Source organism: Chanos chanos, chromosome 4 (genome assembly GCF_902362185.1).
Source record: "Chanos chanos chromosome 4, fChaCha1.1, whole genome shotgun sequence".
NCBI classification, from domain to species: domain Eukaryota; kingdom Metazoa; phylum Chordata; class Actinopteri; order Gonorynchiformes; family Chanidae; genus Chanos; species Chanos chanos.
In genome coordinates this window covers 14671997-14693388 of record NC_044498.1, presented here as the reverse complement: position 1 = coordinate 14693388, position 21392 = coordinate 14671997, and the positions used below count along the sequence as shown (strand labels likewise).

The 21392-nt window shown below is 39.9% G+C and overlaps 3 protein-coding genes across 3 annotated transcripts in view; 2 read left to right on the top strand and 1 right to left on the bottom strand.

Moving 5' to 3' along the window:
• Positions 1 to 383: 383 nt before the first annotated feature.
• Positions 384 to 1778, bottom strand: gemin6 (gem (nuclear organelle) associated protein 6). The gene is made up of 2 exons (XM_030772855.1): positions 1481 to 1778; positions 384 to 887 (listed from the first exon to the last, which is right to left on the bottom strand). The coding sequence occupies exons 1-2, from the start codon at positions 1606 to 1608 to the stop codon at positions 515 to 517; spliced, it is 501 nt and encodes a 166-aa protein (XP_030628715.1). The 5' UTR covers positions 1609 to 1778; the 3' UTR covers positions 384 to 514.
• A 295-nt stretch (positions 1779 to 2073) lies between these two features.
• srsf7b (serine and arginine rich splicing factor 7b) lies at positions 2074 to 8305 on the top strand. The gene is made up of 8 exons (XM_030771518.1): positions 2074 to 2098; positions 3513 to 3693; positions 4118 to 4294; positions 5406 to 5486; positions 5681 to 5728; positions 5855 to 5908; positions 6065 to 6109; positions 8232 to 8305. The coding sequence occupies exons 1-8, from the start codon at positions 2074 to 2076 to the stop codon at positions 8284 to 8286; spliced, it is 666 nt and encodes a 221-aa protein (XP_030627378.1). The 3' UTR covers positions 8287 to 8305.
• A 12412-nt stretch (positions 8306 to 20717) lies between these two features.
• hnrnpll (heterogeneous nuclear ribonucleoprotein L like) overlaps positions 20718 to 21392 on the top strand; it is a 28876-nt gene continuing 28201 nt past the window's right edge. The window contains exon 1 of the mRNA XM_030771981.1: positions 20718 to 20930. Coding sequence (XP_030627841.1) covers positions 20718 to 20930 — 213 coding nt within the window. The remainder of the gene's footprint in view (positions 20931 to 21392) is intronic.

Genomic DNA, 21392 nt, shown 5'->3' with positions numbered 1-21392 from the left:
CAAGCCTGAAGGTGAGTGATGCCAGCTTTCAAATGTTAAGCATCATGACAAAGTATTCCTCAATTCACCCAATATGGAAACACGCTAGATGTAAAATGGTATTTTTCATTATGCTTAAAACGAAAAGTTTGTTTTAACTTCAAGGTTAATGTTAGAGGGTTTGTGAAAGAAAAAACAACAACATGGTTTTCATAAATTCCAGAAATACTTCTGAGTGGGATTCTCAGAGGGAGGGTAAAATACCTAAGGGGAAAAGGTACACTGTACAAGCCATAAATCATAGATGTTCAGCTTCCACTAAAAAGTCACAGGTATTCATCAAGAAGTATGTTTAATTATAAAAGTGCAAAATGTTATACAGAACAAAACTGCAGCTGCCAAACGGTGGCTATAAAGAAATTCCAGAACCAAAACACGATTCTGAAATGCTCACAGTCTAAATCTATTCAACATCAAAATTCAGAAATCTTTTAACACCAGTACAAGGAACAGTGTCCCATTACAAAAAGCTGTCTCACTGCTCTTTGTCTGGGCCAGGGTAACTCTCGATTAAACTCTGTACTCTAGCCAGAATAATTTCATTGGAGCTGGAGCAGTCTCCTGAACCGTAAGGCGGGCTAACAGTGAGGACATTGGCCACCCGCAGAGTGTCTTCCTCCTCCGTCACAGGAATCCGGTTCTTCTCCAGCCACAGGCGCAAGTCCTCCTTCCTTCGCTTCAGCTCATCATTAGTAAGGACTTGAGATCCAGCAGGCATGAACAGAGCATTTAACTGCTGTGCAATTTCCTCATCTCCCTCCTTCAGAACCTCCACATCCCTCACAGCATGGCCCATCACTACTCTAACAGATGTGCTCTGCTGCCCATGGAGGGTCACAAGGACCACACTTCAAAAGAGAGAGAGAGAGAGAGACATTACAGCTGGGACAAAAATCAACAGTCCAGTTGTGCCAATACATCATATACCAAGTCTATGCAGAGATCAGTCTCTGTTTTATGTGACTTCAGATTGGTAAACTTTGGCTCTTTCCAGTTTTTTGTTTGTTTTTCCCTCACAAAACCTTTTAAATGTGCGTGCTAAACTGAACCACAAAGAATATTAGCCTGTACTTTGTCAGCCTGATATTATTACTTCCCCCGCTACTTAAAGTTTTCTGCTCTGGTAGAAAGCAGCAAGGAATGTTCCATGACTCCTTAAAACATCAGTCAGACGAGCATTCCGTTAAATTAATTTAATATGCCTTATGACTCTGTTTAACTGATCCCAAATAGCTTCTGCTTATTAAAGATTGTATATGCCAACGACTGCAAGTTGATATCGTAGCAGGCGTAAATATGTTAAGTCTGCCTTTGTAACTGTCAGTTCAATCGTACCACTAACAATTAAGTCAGGTGGACTTCAGCAGTATTTATTTTGAGTATGAACATTGTCTGAGCACCCAGATATCCCATGCGTCATTTTAGAGCGTTATAACCCTACCTTCCAGACACTGGATCCACGGTGAAAACCCAACCTTGATATTCATTTTTATCATGTGCTGTGACTCTCACTTCTTGATTTATATACTTGTGCCATTCGTGTGGCCTCTTTTTACACCAGTCTTGCATTGAACCTTGAGTGATAATTCCTCAGCCTTTAAACTAAACGATGCTTATTTTCAAAATATGGACTATCGGCTGGAAAATAAGACTCTGTAGGGCTACAGAATAATCTACAAATAAGTTTCTTCTCAACCAGCTCACCGCTGCGTAGCTACATTTCTCTGCTATTATCTCCCACTACATTTATGCCTCACTCTTCTTCGGTAGTGTACTCACTCCGGAGAAAAACTGTATACGTGTAAAAAGGTTCCGCTCTGGTGATGACACTTACAGACCTATTCTGTGCAGTTATTGTGAGACAATTAGTAATTCAGCACAATAAAAACAACAATTTTAGCCTGTTGCAAGTGTTAAGTTTGTTAAAAGTTGGTGAACGTTGTTGCTTCGAATGCCGTGAATTTCGTGCGCATGTGCAGTAAACACGACGTTTCTTATTAGGGAATCGGTAGGTAGGGAGCCATTGAATTAACCATGTCTAGATACGGTCGGTACGGAGGTAAGTTGTACCTCAAAAGCTTAAGAAGAATATCACATTTAAGAGGAAACAAGTAACTCTGCAAGTTCTTGTAATTCTAACGCTAACCTTGTATATTAATGTATTGCGTTTCTGGTGAACTGACAGCTGTAATGGCGGCTGCTCACCTTGCTGCACGAGAGGTCCCGGCTAATCGCGAGTGAGCTAGCATTCACTTGAGCTTTCCGCTCGAGCACGGAGATTTTTGCCAGAATACTCATTGTAGTATCAAAAGTGCACTGACGTTTGAAAACTATAACAGAAGCCATAACTATAAGAGTCACACGCAAGAAGTCCTATTCAGATGTTCTATATTTTGTTAGCTTCCCGAACAGTCGCTAAGCTTTCCCCATGATAAATACACGATAGCTGTGACACTAGTGGTGACTGACTTGACAGCGAACTAATGGCTTTCTTGTGTAGCTCTTCAATGCATGCAGGTCTGTAAGGCATGTTAAGACACTTTTATCTGTTTTCATGACTAAATGGTTTACAAGATAAGTCGGTAAAGAAGAAGTGTAGTCATGCTTTATTTTTTCAAAATAGACATCTTTACTCTCTGACGTTAGTTTGTAGAGTGACTGTCTCTCTGACTCTAATGGAAACTACTCTGCAAATATTTTTGATTACGTTTCTGTACTCTAGTGTTATTTGAAACCACCAGTTATGGCTTCATTGACTAGATTAGAATAGACGCATGTTGGCATGAGTTGTCTGTAGTTAAAAGAGCCAATTATATACGTAATTGGCTAGCACCTTCAATAAAGGTGCGGGCCCTGTGAACATTTTTTAGACAGCGCCTCCTTCCACTTTGTGTATCTCTCTTCGAGTCTCATAAGTAAATGTGTAAAGAAGTTTTAATGTTGTTTTACACAGAACTCAGGGTTTCTCAGGTTTCTTATCATCCTCAAGAATAGTTGTGCCAAACATTGTTTTCTAATTAAAACTCTTCCTGAAAGTTTGAATGTGGAACTAAATTGAATCCCAGCAGCTGGGTTGAATCCTCTGCATTAGACTCTTCCCATTAAATGGTTTACTGCACACACAATTTATTATAGTACCAGCCATTGTATTTACAAAACTGTGCTACGTTGTGATTAGCTCTGATCAGCAATGCAGAACTTAATTCAACTCTCAGCACATGGGAAAGCCTCGGGGTAGAAGTATGCTAATCATGCCAGTGACCCCCATTAAAGAGCTCTGTAGTTGCACCGTCTACAGCACATTCAGGGTTTTTTTTTGCCAGGAATATCTAATTTTCTTCCTTTGACATCTGTGCAGCTTGCAGCAAGAAGCCACTCTCTGTCGAGTCTATCTGTTCAGAAAGCTTAAGCAATGTCTTAAATAGTAATCTAAAATGTGTTTAACAGTATACTTTTGTTTCTCTGCATTTCAGAAACAAAGGTTTATGTGGGTAACCTTGGTACTGGGGCAGGTAAAGGAGAGCTAGAGCGGGCGTTTGGTTATTATGGGCCATTGAGAACAGTGTGGATTGCTAGGAACCCTCCTGGGTTTGCCTTTGTAGAGTTCGAAGATCCTAGAGATGCTGAGGATGCTGTCCGTGGCCTTGATGGCAAGTAAGTGACAAGACACCCCATCCCACAGCAGACTACCACGATGAAACCCCATTCCATCTCCCCTGTCCCTAATGAAAGTTCACAATAGTCAAACGCGTCTTCATTTACATTTACAGGTTTACCAGTGTAGTAATTTGCTCTTCTGAAAATTTGAAGCTTGTACGCTTTATTATTGGCCTTTCTATCATAGTTAAGGTTCTTAATTCTGAAATCATAATGTTGCCCATTGCAAATATATAGTTTGTACATTATGGTTTGCTTTATGGTTTACACATTAATAAGAACACAATTGTTTAAGGAGCCTCTTTTCCTGCAGCATTTGGCCTGTTTCGTCATTTGAGCAAGAGTTACAATATTTTATTTAACACCTTGAATATTTGTTGACATTGGATCAACTGCACTTTACTCTGTCTGACATTTTCAGAATAATTTGTGGTTCGCGAGTGCGTGTTGAGTTGTCAACAGGGATGCCGCGCCGTTCTCGCTACGACAGGCCACCCACTCGTCGGCCCTTTGACCCTAACGACCGCTGCTATGAGTGCGGTGAAAAAGGGCATTATGCCTACGACTGTCACCGCTACAGCCGTCGACGCCGGAGCAGGTAAGAGCATGCATTCGATAAAGCCTCTTTCATTAATCTTTCTCTGCATATGCCAGTGTATTGGCTGTTTCAGAACTGTCATTGGTCTGTGTTGTTGAAGAAAATGTACGCAGGTCTGTTGTCCTGTTTATGCTGCTGCAACTCTCTATCTCCTTACTCCTCTCTTTTTGTTTTTTTGTTTTTTTTGATATTGATATTAAATGCTCAAATGTTGTTTACCGATTTTATTTAACAATTCACCTGGTCAAAACCTTTCAGGTTTCTCCGTTTGATTCAGAGTGTCACGATCCTTTACGATTTCATGAGGCATCTAGCAAATTCCACACTTTCGGTCCTCCTATGACCAGGGCGAGAACAGCCAGACCTCTTCTCTGAGGCGCCAGCCACTGCTAGCGGCACCTTAAGATTTCATACAGGGCAGAAAAATCGCCCCACGCCAGCTGATCTCCAATCCGAGTAAATTTGGCTATCAATTCAGGCCTACGGTTTTGTAAAGAGAGGAACGAGACCTCAGCGGACCATGGTCCCGTCTAGACAAATCGTCTTGCACTTCTATCAAGTCTCAATCAAGCGATTTGGCTGTCAGTACGATCATCTTTAGAAAGCGAAGAACACGACTAGATGCAGAGATCGCCTGATGATAGATACTTCTAGATCGCCTAGATCTGCTAGACCTTGGTCCAAAGAGGTTCGACCTGCAAAACTTGCAAGGTTTATTTCATGTACCAATTAATGTGTCTCTAATCTTTTTTCTTTTGTTTTGTTAGTTTTTTTGTTTGTTTATTTATTTACTTTGGGCCTTTTTAAACACTGCCTATCAAGTCAAATATAATGTAATGTACTGCTGTAATGTGCCTGATACATGCAGAGCGAGAAACCTTAGAGAGTTTTAATTACATATTGGCTGCTATAACTACTTTGCCGTATGTGTAATGTTAAGCCTAATATACCTGTTTTCTCTTGTTTGGTTAAGGCCAGTGACAGAGGTGACAGAATGCTGAGAGCTGTTTGTCAGAGACAGGGAGGCAAACATGCATTTTATGATGTTGGATGCTATTGGCTTTGCTTTAATCTCTTCTCTTTTCCCTCCTTTCCTACTGGGTGCGGGCAGGTCCAGGTCACGATCTCACTCCCGGTCACGTGGAAGGAGGTACTCCCGTTCCCGATCCCGCAGCCGCAGCCGGGGCAGAAGGTCAGAACTGTTCAAGAGGGAATGATTGTCTGTGTGTTTGTGCATTCTCTGTGTACCGCCAAAGACTACAAGAGGTTTGGGTTTCCCGGCTTGTTAGTTGTGTGTACCCATGAAACTAGTAACTTGCTGATGATTGTGTGATAAAAGTTCTGAGGCTTATGTCGGTGAGTAATGCAGTGTTTGCTCTGTTTCAGGTCGCGGTCCTTCTCCCCTCGACGTTCTCGTTCTGCTTCTCCAAGGAGGTCCAGATCTGTAACACCCAAGAGATCGAGGTATCACCTCAAAGCCACAGAATTCTTCATTGTCTTCAAATAGAAATTTTCAGTGAGGAAATCAATTTCTTTTTCATCCCCATACTCTTACTCCAGGTCTAGATCAAGATCCAGATCTCGGTCTCGGTCAGTGTCTCGACCAAGGAGCAGGTACGATCCAAAATTTAACCACTACTGCCAAGAAATGTCTTTGCAAATGTCACACAAGTGTTATTTCATAAAGAGATTGTAGGGCATTGTTTTTCCTGAGACAGGGGTTACGTTTCTTGTTAAAAAGTGGATTTTGATATACGTTTGTGTTTGCAGATCTGGTTCGGTGGGCAGATCAAAATCAGGCTCTCCAGCCGGGAGGTAAGCAAAATCAGTCTGTCCATCAGCTCACCTTCTTATCAGTGGACAAGTCTGACTTTTTTTTTTCTCCCACTAGTGCTGTCATAATGAGTCACATCATAAAATGGCAGTGCCAGCACTCAAACTCTCTTGTGTCAGATCCCAGGAACTAGGCTTGGGCGATATCTATTTTTTCATACTGTCGTTCCTTCCTGACATTTCACCGGGGTGTGTGGTATATGACGGTATTAAAAAAAAAAAAAACGGAGTATGGTGACCAGATGCAAACAAACCAAATGTGGGATGAGTAGTAAGTTTGTGTGGAACAAGTTACCAATGCTGAGAGGTAACCTAACACTTTCACACAATGTCTAGCTGAATAAGAAACATTTGTATTGTGCCTTTCGGCTCGTAAACACCTATACTTTATCCTCTAGTCGATTCCACAGCACATCAGCTAGGCCATCAACATTCCCTCCCTCGTACACAACTATATAGAATGAAAGAAAACGAACGTAACCTGCGCAGCATGAAAAAATAAGTGCTCATATGGAATCGATATTCATCATGTAGTCGTAAAATTACTAGGGCGTTTAGATAACCGCTGACCGATTAACTAACTGCTGATTTTCAAGCTGTCAGTGAACCTAAGTCGTTCACAGTGTTAGAGCACTCTTAAGTGACATCGTTCAAAAGTGTAATATGTTGAGACGAGCAGGCCAATATAATATTGCAGGCCAATATACTATTCTTTAACTGGAAAAGGTTAAGTAAGGACACGCAGGATTATGTCGCAGCCCATTCTTTAGTGAAAGAACATTTTCCCTTGTTTGTGGCCTTGCCTGGTAGCTTTTACCTACATATCTGCAAAGTTTGTGTAAGTTTGGTTTTTCTGACCTAGCAGAGGAGTTCACTGGACCCACGTCTGCACAGTTTGACTGACGGCCGTCACAGCCTCTTGGTGACTGCCTTCACTGCTCTCTTCTCAGCTACTGGATGAAAGCTAGGTTTTTAGAAAAGCTTCACTATGTTGCATTTTTATGAGCCAGGTTGCTGTTTTTGAGGTAGCACTATTAAATAGAGTAGAAACTACGCAGCACGACAGCTCATGTGCCGGTGGGTAAATGTGTTCTTATTTCTTACAATTAAAAACTAAACAACCAGTGAAAATGCTGGACATTATCTCAATACGGGATGTGGGACAAATGGTCAAATACTGTGCAGTACAATGCAAAGCGGGACACCTGGTCACCCTACCTCAATTTAGCATCTCCGTATCAGTTTAATAGAGAGAGGAGCGTCTGTATTTTTGATTGTATTGAAAATCATACCTTCAGGACTTCTAAATACCCCGATATACCGTAATACCTCGATACCGCCCAATCCTACCAAGAACCTTTGTTTACAAAGCTGCTTTGCACAAGATTGTTGGAGTATCAGAATGCATATAGAATAAATTAGGTTTTTGAACCAAGAGTGGACCATGACTATGAGAGACATTTGAAAATGGCCTTAATATTGCCTACATGTACATATTGTTATGTCCATAATCTTTAGTTTCCAAATGATCAGATGAATTGTGATAAAATTCATCTCTTAAGCCAAGATCTCCTTAAAATGATTTTTTGTCATTGCTTTTTTAGAATGAAGTCCCTTTGATAGCATAAGCAAAAAGGATAAGTGTCACAGAAAATTATAAACACAATTCTGATGCTGAAGCAGTGATTTAAGGTGCAGTTATCAGAGGTCTTTAAGGTCAGGGACCGATATCACTGAGTGCTGGTCAAGCATGTGATGCTTATTGTGACCTTGGTAGTGTTCTCCATTCCATGCATGCCATACTTTCATTCATGAGAAACTCTCATGATCTCTATTTGGTTGGCTTGCTACAAAGAAACCCAATAAGTTTACTTATTTAGTTTGTGAACTTTAAAAAATTCTGTTTAAATCCCAGCCGCTCAAAATCTAAAGCTTCACCTCAAAAGCAAAGGTATGTCCCCCCCCCCCCCCCCCCCTTCACACCGGTGATTGTATTATTTCAAATTTGCGGCTTTGCAGGGGTAGCTTGCGATATATTTTTTCAGGTTGAAAATGAACAAATCGTGGGTGTGATGTTTATTTCCTGTTTTTCCTCTCCTTTCAGCCGCTCACCCTCTCACAGTCCTGGCAGAAGTGAAAGCTCTGGTCGAGATGACTGAATGATTACCTCGCCCTTCTCAAGAGCACCTCTGTTAAAAATGAAGTTTGTTTGTTTAATGTTTACACCATCTGAACAGTCAACTCTTACTGCCATTTGGTTTAAAAGGAAAAAAAAAGAAAAGAAAATTTCTGTTTTCATCAGACTTTACTGAGGTTATAAGGAGAAAAAGAAGTTTTTTTTGGTCTCCTCCTCTCGTGATTTTTCTGAGTGTTTTTGATGTAGGTATGGTTTTTGTCTCATTTTTCAAGTGATTTTGCAGTGCGGTAGATACAATGTAAATTGCAGACCTACTGGGCTATTCTTGTTTTTAATATGCTTATTAAATTAAATATTGACTCATTGCAACTGCTCCTGAGAAGTTTCTTGATTTCTTCAACAGAAATGCATGTCTGTGACAGATTGGTGGTGCTGTTACACCATCCAAATTTTATAGGTAATTTCACATTGCTTTACATAATTGACACCAGAGTAAGATCTCCACTATATCTCATTTGACCTGTTTTAATATATATATATATATATATATATATATATATATATATATATATATATATATGTGTGTGTATATATATATATATATATATATATATGTATGTATGTATGTATGTATGTATATTTCATCTTTCTGTAATGAATGAACAACAGCTACTTGAAAGTTGATCCAGCATGATAGTGTACATCACCTCATGTTTATACCTGCATTTGAGTCAAAGCTACATATCCAGTTGACAGACCAATCTCTGTTAATGGTTATACTCTCAAATGTAAGTGATAACAACACTATTGTAGATTGTAATGACAATGTTACTGATATTTTTTTTTCCTTCAAAGGCCTATAAAGCAAGTAAATCCATAAATGTGACACTTAGATATATACACTGTACACTGTTTATGGCAGAGCACTGTGTTTGACCAGGTTTTATGAACAGTTAACACAGCTGAGCTGCTGGTTCTGTCTGAGTCTGAACTGCAGTAACTACTGATGGGTTTGGCAGACTCCAGCGTATGCCACAACAACTGTTGACTGAAGGAGGATAAAGGGTTCCTTCACTAAACAGCAGTGGAGATACAGTGTTAATACAACTGCGTTCTGCCTCTGTTTTTTTTTTTTTTCTCCTCTTTTTAACAGTTTGATCATAATCCAGAGAGACTGGCGGTGTCTTTTAATAGCACCATTAGCCAAAGGCAAAATGTCAACTACCTAATGTGATTGACCTTCACTGGGGCCTGTGAGGGGTTTAGGCATATTTAACTGAAGATTTACTGACAGAGGTACAGAGGAATCATTTTGCATTTTTCTAGCAAAGCACTCTAAATGTCTGTCCCTCATTGGTACCTCATCTAACAATTAGACCGACTAGATGTTTTTTAGCGCTCTGCTAGATTAATGTAAATATCATCCAGCTTAGTCCATTTGTCACTTATAAAAATGGATTTTTTTTTACCCCATACCGTTTGCCAAATTGCAGGGTTAAGTTATTTAGAATATTTCAAAACCGTTTTGTGAAAAAAAAAAAAAAGATACTAAATCTTATGGATTATATTTCTCTCCAATGCTGTTCCACTCTGAACCCTCGGAAGTACAGAAGGCTGTTACACGTGTAGCACAATTGTGCGCTGCTCACTGTTGTATAAATAAAAAGTGCATGACCTCCTTTGAAAAATGCATAAGGGTGGTGCGAATCCTCTAACAAGTCATTCTGTACGGTTCTGCATTACATGTCTGTGTCTCTACACTTAAACAGCATCGCACCTGCTGTGAACCCAGTGCAGCTGGGCCTCACAAGCTTATCATCCTAACCTCACTCCTGAGGCCTCTTCTCTGTACAGCTGTGAAATACACTCACTATGTCACTTCTGTCTTTTCAACAGTACAGCAATAAATTCAATGCATATATACTTGGCGCTGATGAGACAGACCTATTTATTAATTAATTTATTTGTTTACTGAACACATGTAAGAAACATTGAACTGTCAGTTTTGATTTGCTGGGGCAATTCTCCTCTGTCCCATTCTGCCAGACATTGCTGGGGAGAGACTGCTGCAGACCAGCCCGGTTGGTAACCACCACAGGGGTTCAAAGTGTTTCAATAATAATGAATGGATTATTCAAATATATTCAGTGATGACATTTTAAATCCTCCTTCCAACAAAAGCCCCCCAAAAAAACCTACACGCTATTGATTCAGATCTGTGGTAGACAGGCAGGACAATCCAGAAATTGCTATGAGGCTGGCGGGGAATGTTTATTGTGTAATAAATCTTTAATTCACTTGCCTTGCTGCTATTATAATGGTAACGCCACACTTTTTAAGAGACAGTCATAGAAAGGATTTCTATACTCGATTTCTATAATGGGGTTAGTCTGTTAAAGGACAAATGAGACCAAATTTAGTCGAAGGGGTAGTCTGTTAAAAGACATTACATAAAATTTGGTCTGGTGATTAGCCGATTAAAAGATAAATGAGACCAAATTTAGTCTGGTGCTTAGTCTATTACAAGACAAATCAGACAAAAATCTGTCCAGGGGTTAGTCTATTGAAAGACAAATCAGATTAAATTTAGCCTGGTGGTTAGTCTACTAAAAGATAACAGAGACAAACTTAAGTCTGGGGGTTAGTCTATGAAAAGATAAATGAGAGAAAATTGTATCAGTGGCCCGTCTTTATTTCAGTTCATTTAGTTCTCAGCCTTGATCTGGAAAAGTACTGTGTACGTTTTTACACTCACTGCTGACATGCAAAATGATTCAAATTTCACACACCATCTGCTCTGCTGTTAGCATGGAGATTGGGTTATGTTTGCACCTTGTTTGTAGTGTGAGGGTAAGAATGATGTAAAATTATGACTTATTGAACATAATCTACCAGCGTCTGATGTATTAAAACCAACAATTTGACCCTTGTTTTGGCTACAACTTTATTCTGTGAAATTCCATCACCTATCCTTTCTAACATTTTGTATGAAATGTCAGCACAGTAACTGGCTCAAGAAATACAGTTTTACTGAAAATACCAGATCAGGGGATCAGAACGCTAGAGCATCAATAGAGTAGAAGAAGGACATTAGGTATAGATTGTTTGTGTGCCTAGTATGGTTTGCAGGTAACCACTTCCTGCTGTATGTGGCTTTTAGAGATGGACAAGTATCCGATGAAGTAATACCAGTAGGATGCATGGAGGATAGAGCTATAATAGGACCTCATGCTGAGAAAAGAACGTTTTTTTTGTTGTTCTTTTCCCTTTAACCTTCTCTTCTCCCACACCTTTCTGGCCATACCTACTGCTCTTTCTCCATGGCCCCCTCTCTCTCTCCGCACTCCCCTGTATGGATTAGACAGGGATTGATTTTTATGTTTCAGCCACCCACTCTTGTCCTCCAGCCCTCCAGCTCAGAAGTCTGATTTGTACTTAAAATAATGGTCTTTTTCCTTGTGTTTCCATTGGAAATTTGCCCCTAAATGGGTTTAATCAACTAATGGCTTTTGGCTAACATCAGAGCACATTTTTGTTAGTGTAGGACCAGGAGCTATGATCTGTTTTAGTTAATCATTTCCCTAAATGTCGATCATTAACATTGTTCCTCTTACATTCATGCATCCTGTTAATGGGTGTTTATAAATATTTCTCTTGGCCCCTTCAAAGAGACACTAAATGTGTGGAGATAAACGATAAATAAGGCTAATTGAATTATAAAGGTCTGCTAAGGAATGTGATGGTGGGCTCATTTGTCAAAATGGCTTTGTAATGACGGCCCTCAGGGGGAAGTCTGGGTGATTTGAAGATGGAAGGTCATTTATACTCTCATTGATATGAGGGCTAGCACTAAACCACTGGATTGATGAGGTTAAAGTCTGCCTCCCACATACTTCTGCCAGAGCAATTATTTCACTTAGGTATCTTTGTCATCTATACAATTTATTTAATTCTATGTAGTTATTATTGTAGCGACCAAAGTGTTAACTAACTTATGTTATCAAATACCTTTTTAAACTTGGACAGAGCAAGGGCTACTGTATTGCTGACAATCCATAACTTTCTTAAAGAGTCAACAACCTTTTTTTATCAGTGAAAAAACAGATAACAAAACAGATGCATAACAAGACATGCAGAGTTCATAAAAATTGTTTACTCACTCACTTGCTTTCTGCATGCCCATTTGTCTGTTTGTTTGCTTGTTGCATAAATGCACTGGTTCACTGTTTATTCAGTATGAACAACAACCAGTTCCTAAATTAGCAATTTATCCCTTGTTCATGTTAACAAATGTTGTTGTTCTCTCATTTTTATTATTCATTTTTTATTTTTGACATAATTCAGAAACTGTCTTAGACTGTCAGTTTCATTTTTCATGTTCACATTAGTGCTACATCAGAGAGATCAAAACCATACTGATAACAAAGTATTTATAAATGATGCAACCATAAATTATCAATAAAAGATGAAATAAGTAAATAATTGATGTTCACTTTGAGTGTTGATGGCTAACTCTTACAGATCTCTTTTCAAAAATCCTTTTTGTTTTGAACTGATCTGGCTTAATGAGATCTACTTGCTTTGAAACTGTGGACAGGTAAATTTGGCACGGCCAAAAGCTGACGTGGATAGAACAAGGCCCACATTGAACCATCTAGTGTGAATTTTGGCTCTTACTGCCAGCGTCTGATCACCTCAATATTTCAGAACACTGTGGTAACCTGGCAAATAAGCGAGATATTTATCACATAGAGCAAAGTATGACATTATCTCTAATTCCATGAAGGTTTTCATTTCCCCTCAATTCCATCAGGTTTTTCTCAGGCATAAGAGTTCAATTTGCAACCATTTTTGGGAAGACAAAAAAAATCCCCTTGAATTTCAAAGCCATTAAACTTGTGGGGTGATTGCAACAAATTGCTTTGCTGTTAATTTCATGACACTGATTAAATGCATAGGGGGATTGTGAGACACCGTATGAACAAATTACATGCTCTCAAATCAGACCCACAGCATGACACACTTTCCACTTTTTCTCTCTCTCTCTCTCTGGGAAAATGTGTCTTGGTATAACACACACACACAATCGTTTCAGGTGGGTGAGAAAGCATGCACAGTGGCATGCTAGCAGATGAAGTGGAGGCTGAAAGGAACAGGCACATGGCCAACAGCTGCAAGCCTATTTTTGAGAGAGAGCGTTTGGAGCTTAGTATATTGTGTCAGCCTCAGAGGGTGTGTGTGTGTGTGTGTGTGTGTGTGGTTTAGTGATGTCATTGCAAGACCGCAACAACCGAACAACAAACACATAATAAACAAATGAACTGACTCACAGTTCTTCTAAAAGACTCCGTGCTGGTAACGTGTTTTGAAACATGAGAGAGGGAAATGAGAGAGGGAAGCTGGAGCTATGGCAACCTCAGAGTGGGAGTCCATTCTGTTTCAGGAGCCCAGAGGTGGAGCACAATTTTGTCATGACAGTTCAAAAATTGTAACATTCCTGTTAAAAAAAAAAAAAAAAAAAAAGTGTGTCACCACTTCTAAAGCACGGCACAATCAATACCCCCCACCCTCAAAAACACAAAGGAGGATATTCTCAATGGACATGCACTCTCTGTAAGTGGCTGGCTTTCCATTTATTGCTTGTTGCCTCTTAAGAAACACTAGTGAGAATGCATGCAGTCCTGACTAACACTAATGGAAGAGGAAACTATACAGCCACACATGACACTGAGGCACTGAATGTATTTGACAAGCACTCTGCAGTGGTTCTGCGTTTAGGCCTTCCTCTCCTTTATCCTGTCACTGCTCTCTCGATGGTCCACACGTCATTTTGTCACTGCACCCAACTCCCCCCTCCCCAAATTTCACAATCTCCTGAGGATATTACATTTAATCTGAGCAAGCTTGAGTTTATGACCACAGATCACGATTGTAAAATCGCCGAAGCAGGAATTTGTGAGACTTTAAAACACATATTGAGCTGCCTTGTGGGATCAAACATTTTGAAAAGAACGACAGCAAAATATTTGGTGGGGTTTCTTTTTTCTCCCATAAGCTTGGTAACAAAGTATGCTACGTAGTCTGATGCAGTGTTGTGTTGCCTTTTCAGAATTAGTATGTGATCTAAAATGCATTTCAGTCCTTTCAAGGGGATGCCATCAAACTTCCCAGGCTATTATAGCCCCATGATTCAAATTATGGCTCCATTACACACTTTTTCTGCACACTTTCCAATTTTTTTTTTTTTTTTTGGTTAACGTTGATCATTTAAAAGAACTAATGTCTGCTCACCATAAACACTGCTGACTTTTAACATCAGGATTATTGTAGGTACCTGTGGATCATAAGAGAAGAAAAATGACACACTGTGGTTCAGTAATGATCTGTACCAAATGGCACTGTGTTGACTGAGGGGAAATGAGAATTACCATGGCTTTAGTTGGATAAAAAAAGCGATTGAATGTGTTTCACAGACTGTGTTTTACTGCCTATGAGGCACATCGTTACTGAACTACACATTTGTCTGGTTCATTAATTTCTAGATCAATTAGTTTAGAAACTTGGCTTATTTGTTGGCATCGTATGTGTCGATGAGGGATTTTTTGCATAGCTCTAAATCATAGATTGAGGCTTCATGATGAGGGTTGTATTTCTGTGTTAGAGAAATGTGATAGCTGGGCCGTACCTGTGGGGTAGCAGGGCACTTGGCATATGGCATCGTTTAGCACCCTCACCTCATGTGTTTCTGCTCTGATGGGCTCACCATACAGCAGTGTCCCCCTTCTCACAGGCTCTCACATTAACAGCCATTATTCAGAATGCTGAGCAGATCAATACTCACAGCTCTCTCGCTCTCTCTCTCTCTCTCTCTCTCTCTCTCTCTCTCTCTCTCTCTGCCTCTATGTCTCCCTCTCTCTGTCTCCCTCTTTCTTTCTCTCTCTCTCTCTCTCTCTCCCTCTCTCTCTCTCCCTCTCTCTCTCAGCCGATTATGCAGCGCTAGACAAAGATGCTAGTCACAAAAAAAGAACGAGTGGGCTGCAATGCGGTTGTCTGATAAAGGAACTGAGGGGGAAAAAAACTAGAGAGGAGAAATGACAAATGTAAGGTTTTGTAGGTGAACTTCCCTGGCTCATAAATCAAGGCTGAGTCAGTGTTGTGATTAGACACGGAGTTGATTCTCGAACTGAATCAGTCTGATTCTCTAGTCCAGCTGTACATGCAAATCTGCCAGCCTGCCTCTCTGTCCCACTCACACATAATTAGGAGGCTAATTTGTGTGTGATATATGCACCCTGCCATTACTTTCAACCCAGGCTCAGAAATACAGAATGAGTAGGAGTCTCCTCATTTGGCACACAAACAATGGAGAGATTGTGTGTGTGTGTGTGTGTGTGTGTGTGTGTGTGTGTGTGTGTGTGTGTGTGTGTGTGTGTGTGTGTGTGTGTGTGTGCGCGTGGTGTGTGTGCGCGCGTTGAGTGTTAGGAGGAAGAGCACATAGGGAGGGGGGATGGTGAGATGAGAGATCACGTGATAAGTTGAGGGCCCATCTGCATTTGGTTGGGGTCATGTTCAGTTTGAATGTAAAAATTCTCTGCTACCAAGGACACCAGCCATTGCTCTTTATGTAGGCAGGAAGACTAGCCAGGGACATCAGATAAAGTCACTGATGTGCTTTAGCCACAGGGAAAGGAGGGCTATTAAAGAGCTGCTCCGTTCCTGCTGCTCCCACAATGCCCTTGACTCTGGGCATCCATGCATCTCTCCTGTCATTGAGAAGCTCAAGGAAAGAGACTTATTTACACCGACTACACTAAACAACAAACCTAAACGCATTCAAGGAAGTTCCAATTACAAATCACAGAGCATATAAGTTGAAGTCGGAAACATTAGGTTTTGTTCATAAATATTAAACACATGAGAGCAGTGAAATAAGTGGGAGAGGTCTTGTCACCATTCAAACTTCTGGTAATCCAGCCTTCATTACTTTTTCATGATGATATAATTTCTCAGCCTGTACTTTTTAGAGCATATTTTGATCACTTAATTTTATGAAAAGAGTCGAAAAGCAACGCGATGAGACATTTTGGTCATGCCCTGTTATGCTGTCTGGCCATTGGTGATGCCTTATTATGCTGTCTGAGGGAAAACCAATTCACATTCTTGAAAATTTCATAGATTAGACTGCATGAGCACATAATGATGCTGTCGGTGGAAATGTAGGCTTTTTGTGACTCAGTAGGATTTTTAATTTTTACTTTATTTTTTTTAATTACGCTCTCATCTTATGAAATGCACAGTGAAATACCTAACAAAACTGCTAAACCTCATTCTCTTTCCCTTTTTTTTTTTTTAAATAAAAAGTCAGTTTAGCAGCATTTGTTGTGTGCATGGTTGAAATGTCATTTCCCTGTCTTCCAGGAAACTAATTAATGTGGTGTGCCACATGAGTTTGCATTCTCTGATGTGTTCTGAGATAATGTGACAGAAGCAGGGAGGGAGAGAGGGGGTGTGTTTGGTGTCTCTCTGAATGCCTAGTTCCACTGTTCACATCCAAGCATCACCACAGATTACTTTTCATGTCTCCCTTCATCTTGCTCTATAGACGAATTCTCATTTCACTCTTCCTTTATCATTATCAAAGTACGATATGTGAGGTTAATGTAAACACTCCTGTCTTCAATCCTTAGTGATCAATACTGACATTACTACTCTTATTGTCGCCACAAGAATCAATTGTTTTAGCTTTTTCAGTGGAAAGAGGAAAAACTGAGAACATTTCATCAGCTTTCTGAGGGGAAAAGGGAATAAATAGTAAAATGGAGGACCAGACGAGATTAATCAGACAAGATGAAAGGCGGTTGGAATCAGAATCGTGTGACAGAGCGATTCTCAAAGTAGGCACTAGAGTTACCATTTGAGACTTCGGAAAAATCATTTAATAATCTTGTGAATGAGATGCACGATTTATCATAGGGATGATAACAAAGAGACTGAAAACTTGCAACAACACAACGCTAATGTTAGTCTACTGAATTTATCACGCTGCTACTTCTGTAAATGACCTCTTCAAAACAAGTACCAACTGTGAACGTTTTCTGAACCACTGGTTACTGCGGTTAGAGTTACTGTCGTCATCTTATGAGAACAGGACACGAGAGAAAAAGAGAAGCGGTTGATGCTGAAAAAAAAAAAGAGTAAAATGAACAAAAAAGCTTTTCATATTGATGACCTCACTTATGGGCCACAAGGTTAAGACATATTAATATGTACCTGATACTTCATTTACACATTCCTTTCCACATCGTAGAGATTGATCTAAGTTACTCCTTCTTAGAATTTTTGGCTGTATTTTTTCTTTTCTTTTTTTTTTCACTCAAAAGCAAGAATGATTTGAACCTTACACCCTCTGTTCAAGATGTTTTCTGCAGCCATAAGAGAAGGAGAAAAAAAAAACCAAGACAGTTTTTCACTGACAGAGAGCAGAAAGACAGACTTCCTCCTCTCCTGCCTATCCAGCGATTTAGAATTCAGAGCATCAAGTAGGATGGCAAGAGGTGGGATGTGTGGAAATCACTCAAATGCAGCAGCAGAAACGTTCCTATAGAAACTAGGTCAGCAGTGAGCATTTATAATAAATATTCTCTGATATGTAGCTGCAGACACAGTCAGTCTCACTTCACTTTTTACTGTGATAGACACTGAGGAAACTAACTTTTTTTTTTTTTTTTTTTTTTAAGCATTACTCTTTGCATGATTTGGATGTGGGCTGACGGTCCCTGAACTAATTTGTGCTATGCGTTGTCATATGCACGACAAGTTCTTAGATTAGTTCGTTTGGTTGCATTTTAATTGTTCACTTAAATCAAGAATGTGTGGTCTTGGCAGCTTTTGCAGAAGTCAGATAATCCAGCCAGACTGGATTATCAGACATTCTGTTTTGAATGTTTTGAATGCGAAGATATCAGGTGAGGTGATTCCGGCATGATTAAATCTCTTCACTTTTCAGTCTGTCAGTGAATCAAGATGTATATCACTGCAACTAATTCAATTTATTTATCTTATACTTTGTGCAGTGGACATTGTTGCACAGCACTTTTACAGAATCCAAGGCCTGAGACAGCCAGGGAATATGCCTGAGGGGAGAGTGTCAAAAAACCTCCCTTATGTCAGCATAGGAGTAAACCCACCTAACTTCTTTGACTAGTATAGGGTAGTTGGAATAATCACTTAACACTTTTCTCTTCTCTATCATACCTTTTCAGAATAAGAGTGTTTGTGCATGCCTTCACAATAGCCTTACCAAAATTCAGCTCTGAAAATACTTTCACTCCAGGGAGAAATTTCTCACTTAGGCAACACATATACTGAGAGCTCTTCAAAGTTGCTCAAACGTTATTTTGGAACTTACTTGGACAATGCATTTTCCATATTTTCCAGCATATACTGGCCAACAGAGCCTCTTATGTCCTGATCTCATGGGAAGCCATGCTGTCAAAGTGTGTAGTCAGGGAATGTCTCACAGGATGTGTGCCAACATTAGAGTAGTGTGGGATAATAACATGCAAACAAGGAAAGTTTGGACAAGGAAATGTGAATTTGGATATTGTCTCATCCCACATATGGAACATATAGTGAAGGATTCGCAGACGCTTTCCATTTTCTTCACCAAGTTGATGGAGATGATAGCAGGCTGGTAGGTTACTCTGTATCTGTTAAGTACTATGAAATGTAAGGAAGAGGAAAACAAGCTATATGAATATTTACGACTGGTTTGTTATGAAAGAGTCAAATGACCTGACATCAGTGACCCCACACCTTATGTAATTCACCTCTGTCACTCAACAGCAGCACACAAAAACTCACAAAACTTCAAAATATAGAGTGTCAAGATGTTTTTAGAATAATTTCTGTGAAAAACAGTCAAATGTGTAGGCAAGATATTTTGCAAGATTACACAGAAAATTGTCCCTTTGTGTTCATCTCTCATCCCCCAGAACATCATATGAATGAAAACAAATCTTCAACCACACACATCTACCCACACAAGGTAAAAGGCCAGTGTTCAAAACTCTTTGTTTGTCATCTTTGTTCCTCTTCAAAAGATTCTGATTCCAGTAAAATGGGAACCACAGGCTGACTGGTTTGAAGAAATAAATAGGATTTTACATAAGCACATTTCAGCACATGGATAGAAACTGGCAATCTATTTATGTGAAAAGTGTTGTCTGATGCAAATTTGTCAGTGTCTTCCTTTTTGTGAAAGAAATCATACTGGGGAAAAAAACAAACATTTAAATGCTTCTCAATTTCTGGAGGCTAAATGGAACCACACCATTATCTCTGACTTATTCAAAAGGAATCTTCTTTTCACAGAAGAGACAGATATATGTTCTGTTTTTCGCTTGGTGGAGATTGTGCAAGTTACAGGTTTCCAGCTTTTTGTCTTTTTCCTTGGCAATCTTCTGTGGAGCTCAAGTTGAACAGTTCTGTCAAGAAACTGTGCAGCAGCAACGTGTGATGAATGTGAGATCATCTCACCTTTATATGCTCATAAAAGCCCCGAGGCGTATACACAGGGCATCTACATAAACCTGGAATAAAAGAGAGAGAGAGAGAGAGAAACAGAGAGAGAGAGAGAGAGAGAGAGAGAGAGAGAGAGAGAGAGAGAGAGAGAGATGACGTTCCTAGAATAATCTGGAGACTAAAATATGAAACAAACTGCCTTTTCCTTTTTCAACCATTTCTGATCAAAAAAGTTTAGAAAGTTGACAGCTGATTCCTGTGGGTACAGTACAGACAGCTATCACATACAAATGGTAATTAGGCTAAAAGAAGAATGTGGGTGATATTTGACAATACTTAGCCAAAAATGAAGAGTTAAAGTACCTTTGGTTGAAAGATATATGTTACCTATAGGCAGAATGAATGAATGAATGAATGAATGAATCAATGATTTTTTTTTTTTTTTTTTTCAAAAAATAGAACGAAGCAGAAATATATTAGTACTCTCTGACACCCCTCCATCAGCCGAGGCAGTGAAAATTGTTATGTCTGATAGCGAATAGAATTCATATTGATTATGTTCACTTCGCTTTTACTTAAAATAAGCGACCCGGCACCATCTTAACTGTCTACGCATAGCACTTCGCAGCCAATCAACGGTTGTCCTCAAGAGGCAGGCAAGAGATTGTCCAATGGAAACAACTGTGACGTGCTCCCTGGCTGTCAAAGCCGCAATGTGAACAAAGAGTGAAGGTGCTCTCATACAGGAGGGCGTGTAGTTGGATGACACTCGCCTTGGTAAATGCGCACAACTGTCAGTACGTTCGCTAGCGAGGCTGTCAGCGCCAAGAGCAGCACATGCAGCTGTATGCGCGCGGTCTGCACGTATAAAAATAACGTGTTTCACTAAATCGAAGAAATTGAACGATTTCTTATCACAAACTATCAAAAATGTCGCTCATTGAGGAATATGCAGAAGGAGAATATGAGAGAGCGCCAAAGCGACTCAAAACGTCGGAGGTTGAGGAAGGAGAGGACTTGGAGGAAGGGGAGGATTCGGATTCAGCATCCGCCGGGCTGCTAGGAGACGAGGACGATGATACGGGGCCCGGCGGGGAAAACAGACCCCGTTGGACCTCATCAAAATACGGGTCTACAAGAAAGGTAAGCACCTGTAGTTTAGCTGTCTGTTGATGCAAAGCAACGGATCAGACTACAATAGAATATCAAAATATAAACCTGTTTAGTCATCATAATAATGATATTTTAAAGCTACAACTATGAACCCTTGAGATACAAGAATTAAATTCCTTGGGGGAAAATGACTAAGTATAAAGAAGTATTCTTATACTGAAGGTTTTCGTCGCTCTAGTCTTCATCTATAGAGGCTACAACTGATCGGAAGGGCGCTTCATGTTAATGTTCAAACTCAAGATGATCAGGGGTTGAAATTACTCTATCAGCTGGAAACCCACTGCGGTGGACCTCAAATTCTCTGGAATAAACTTGACACATTGACTGCGCTTTCGTAACCGCGAAAATGAAGTGAAGTAGCCTAATTGCAAAATTTCATCTTTGATGTCTGTAGGCAACACTGCACAGCAAACAATATGCACTGATTTCACA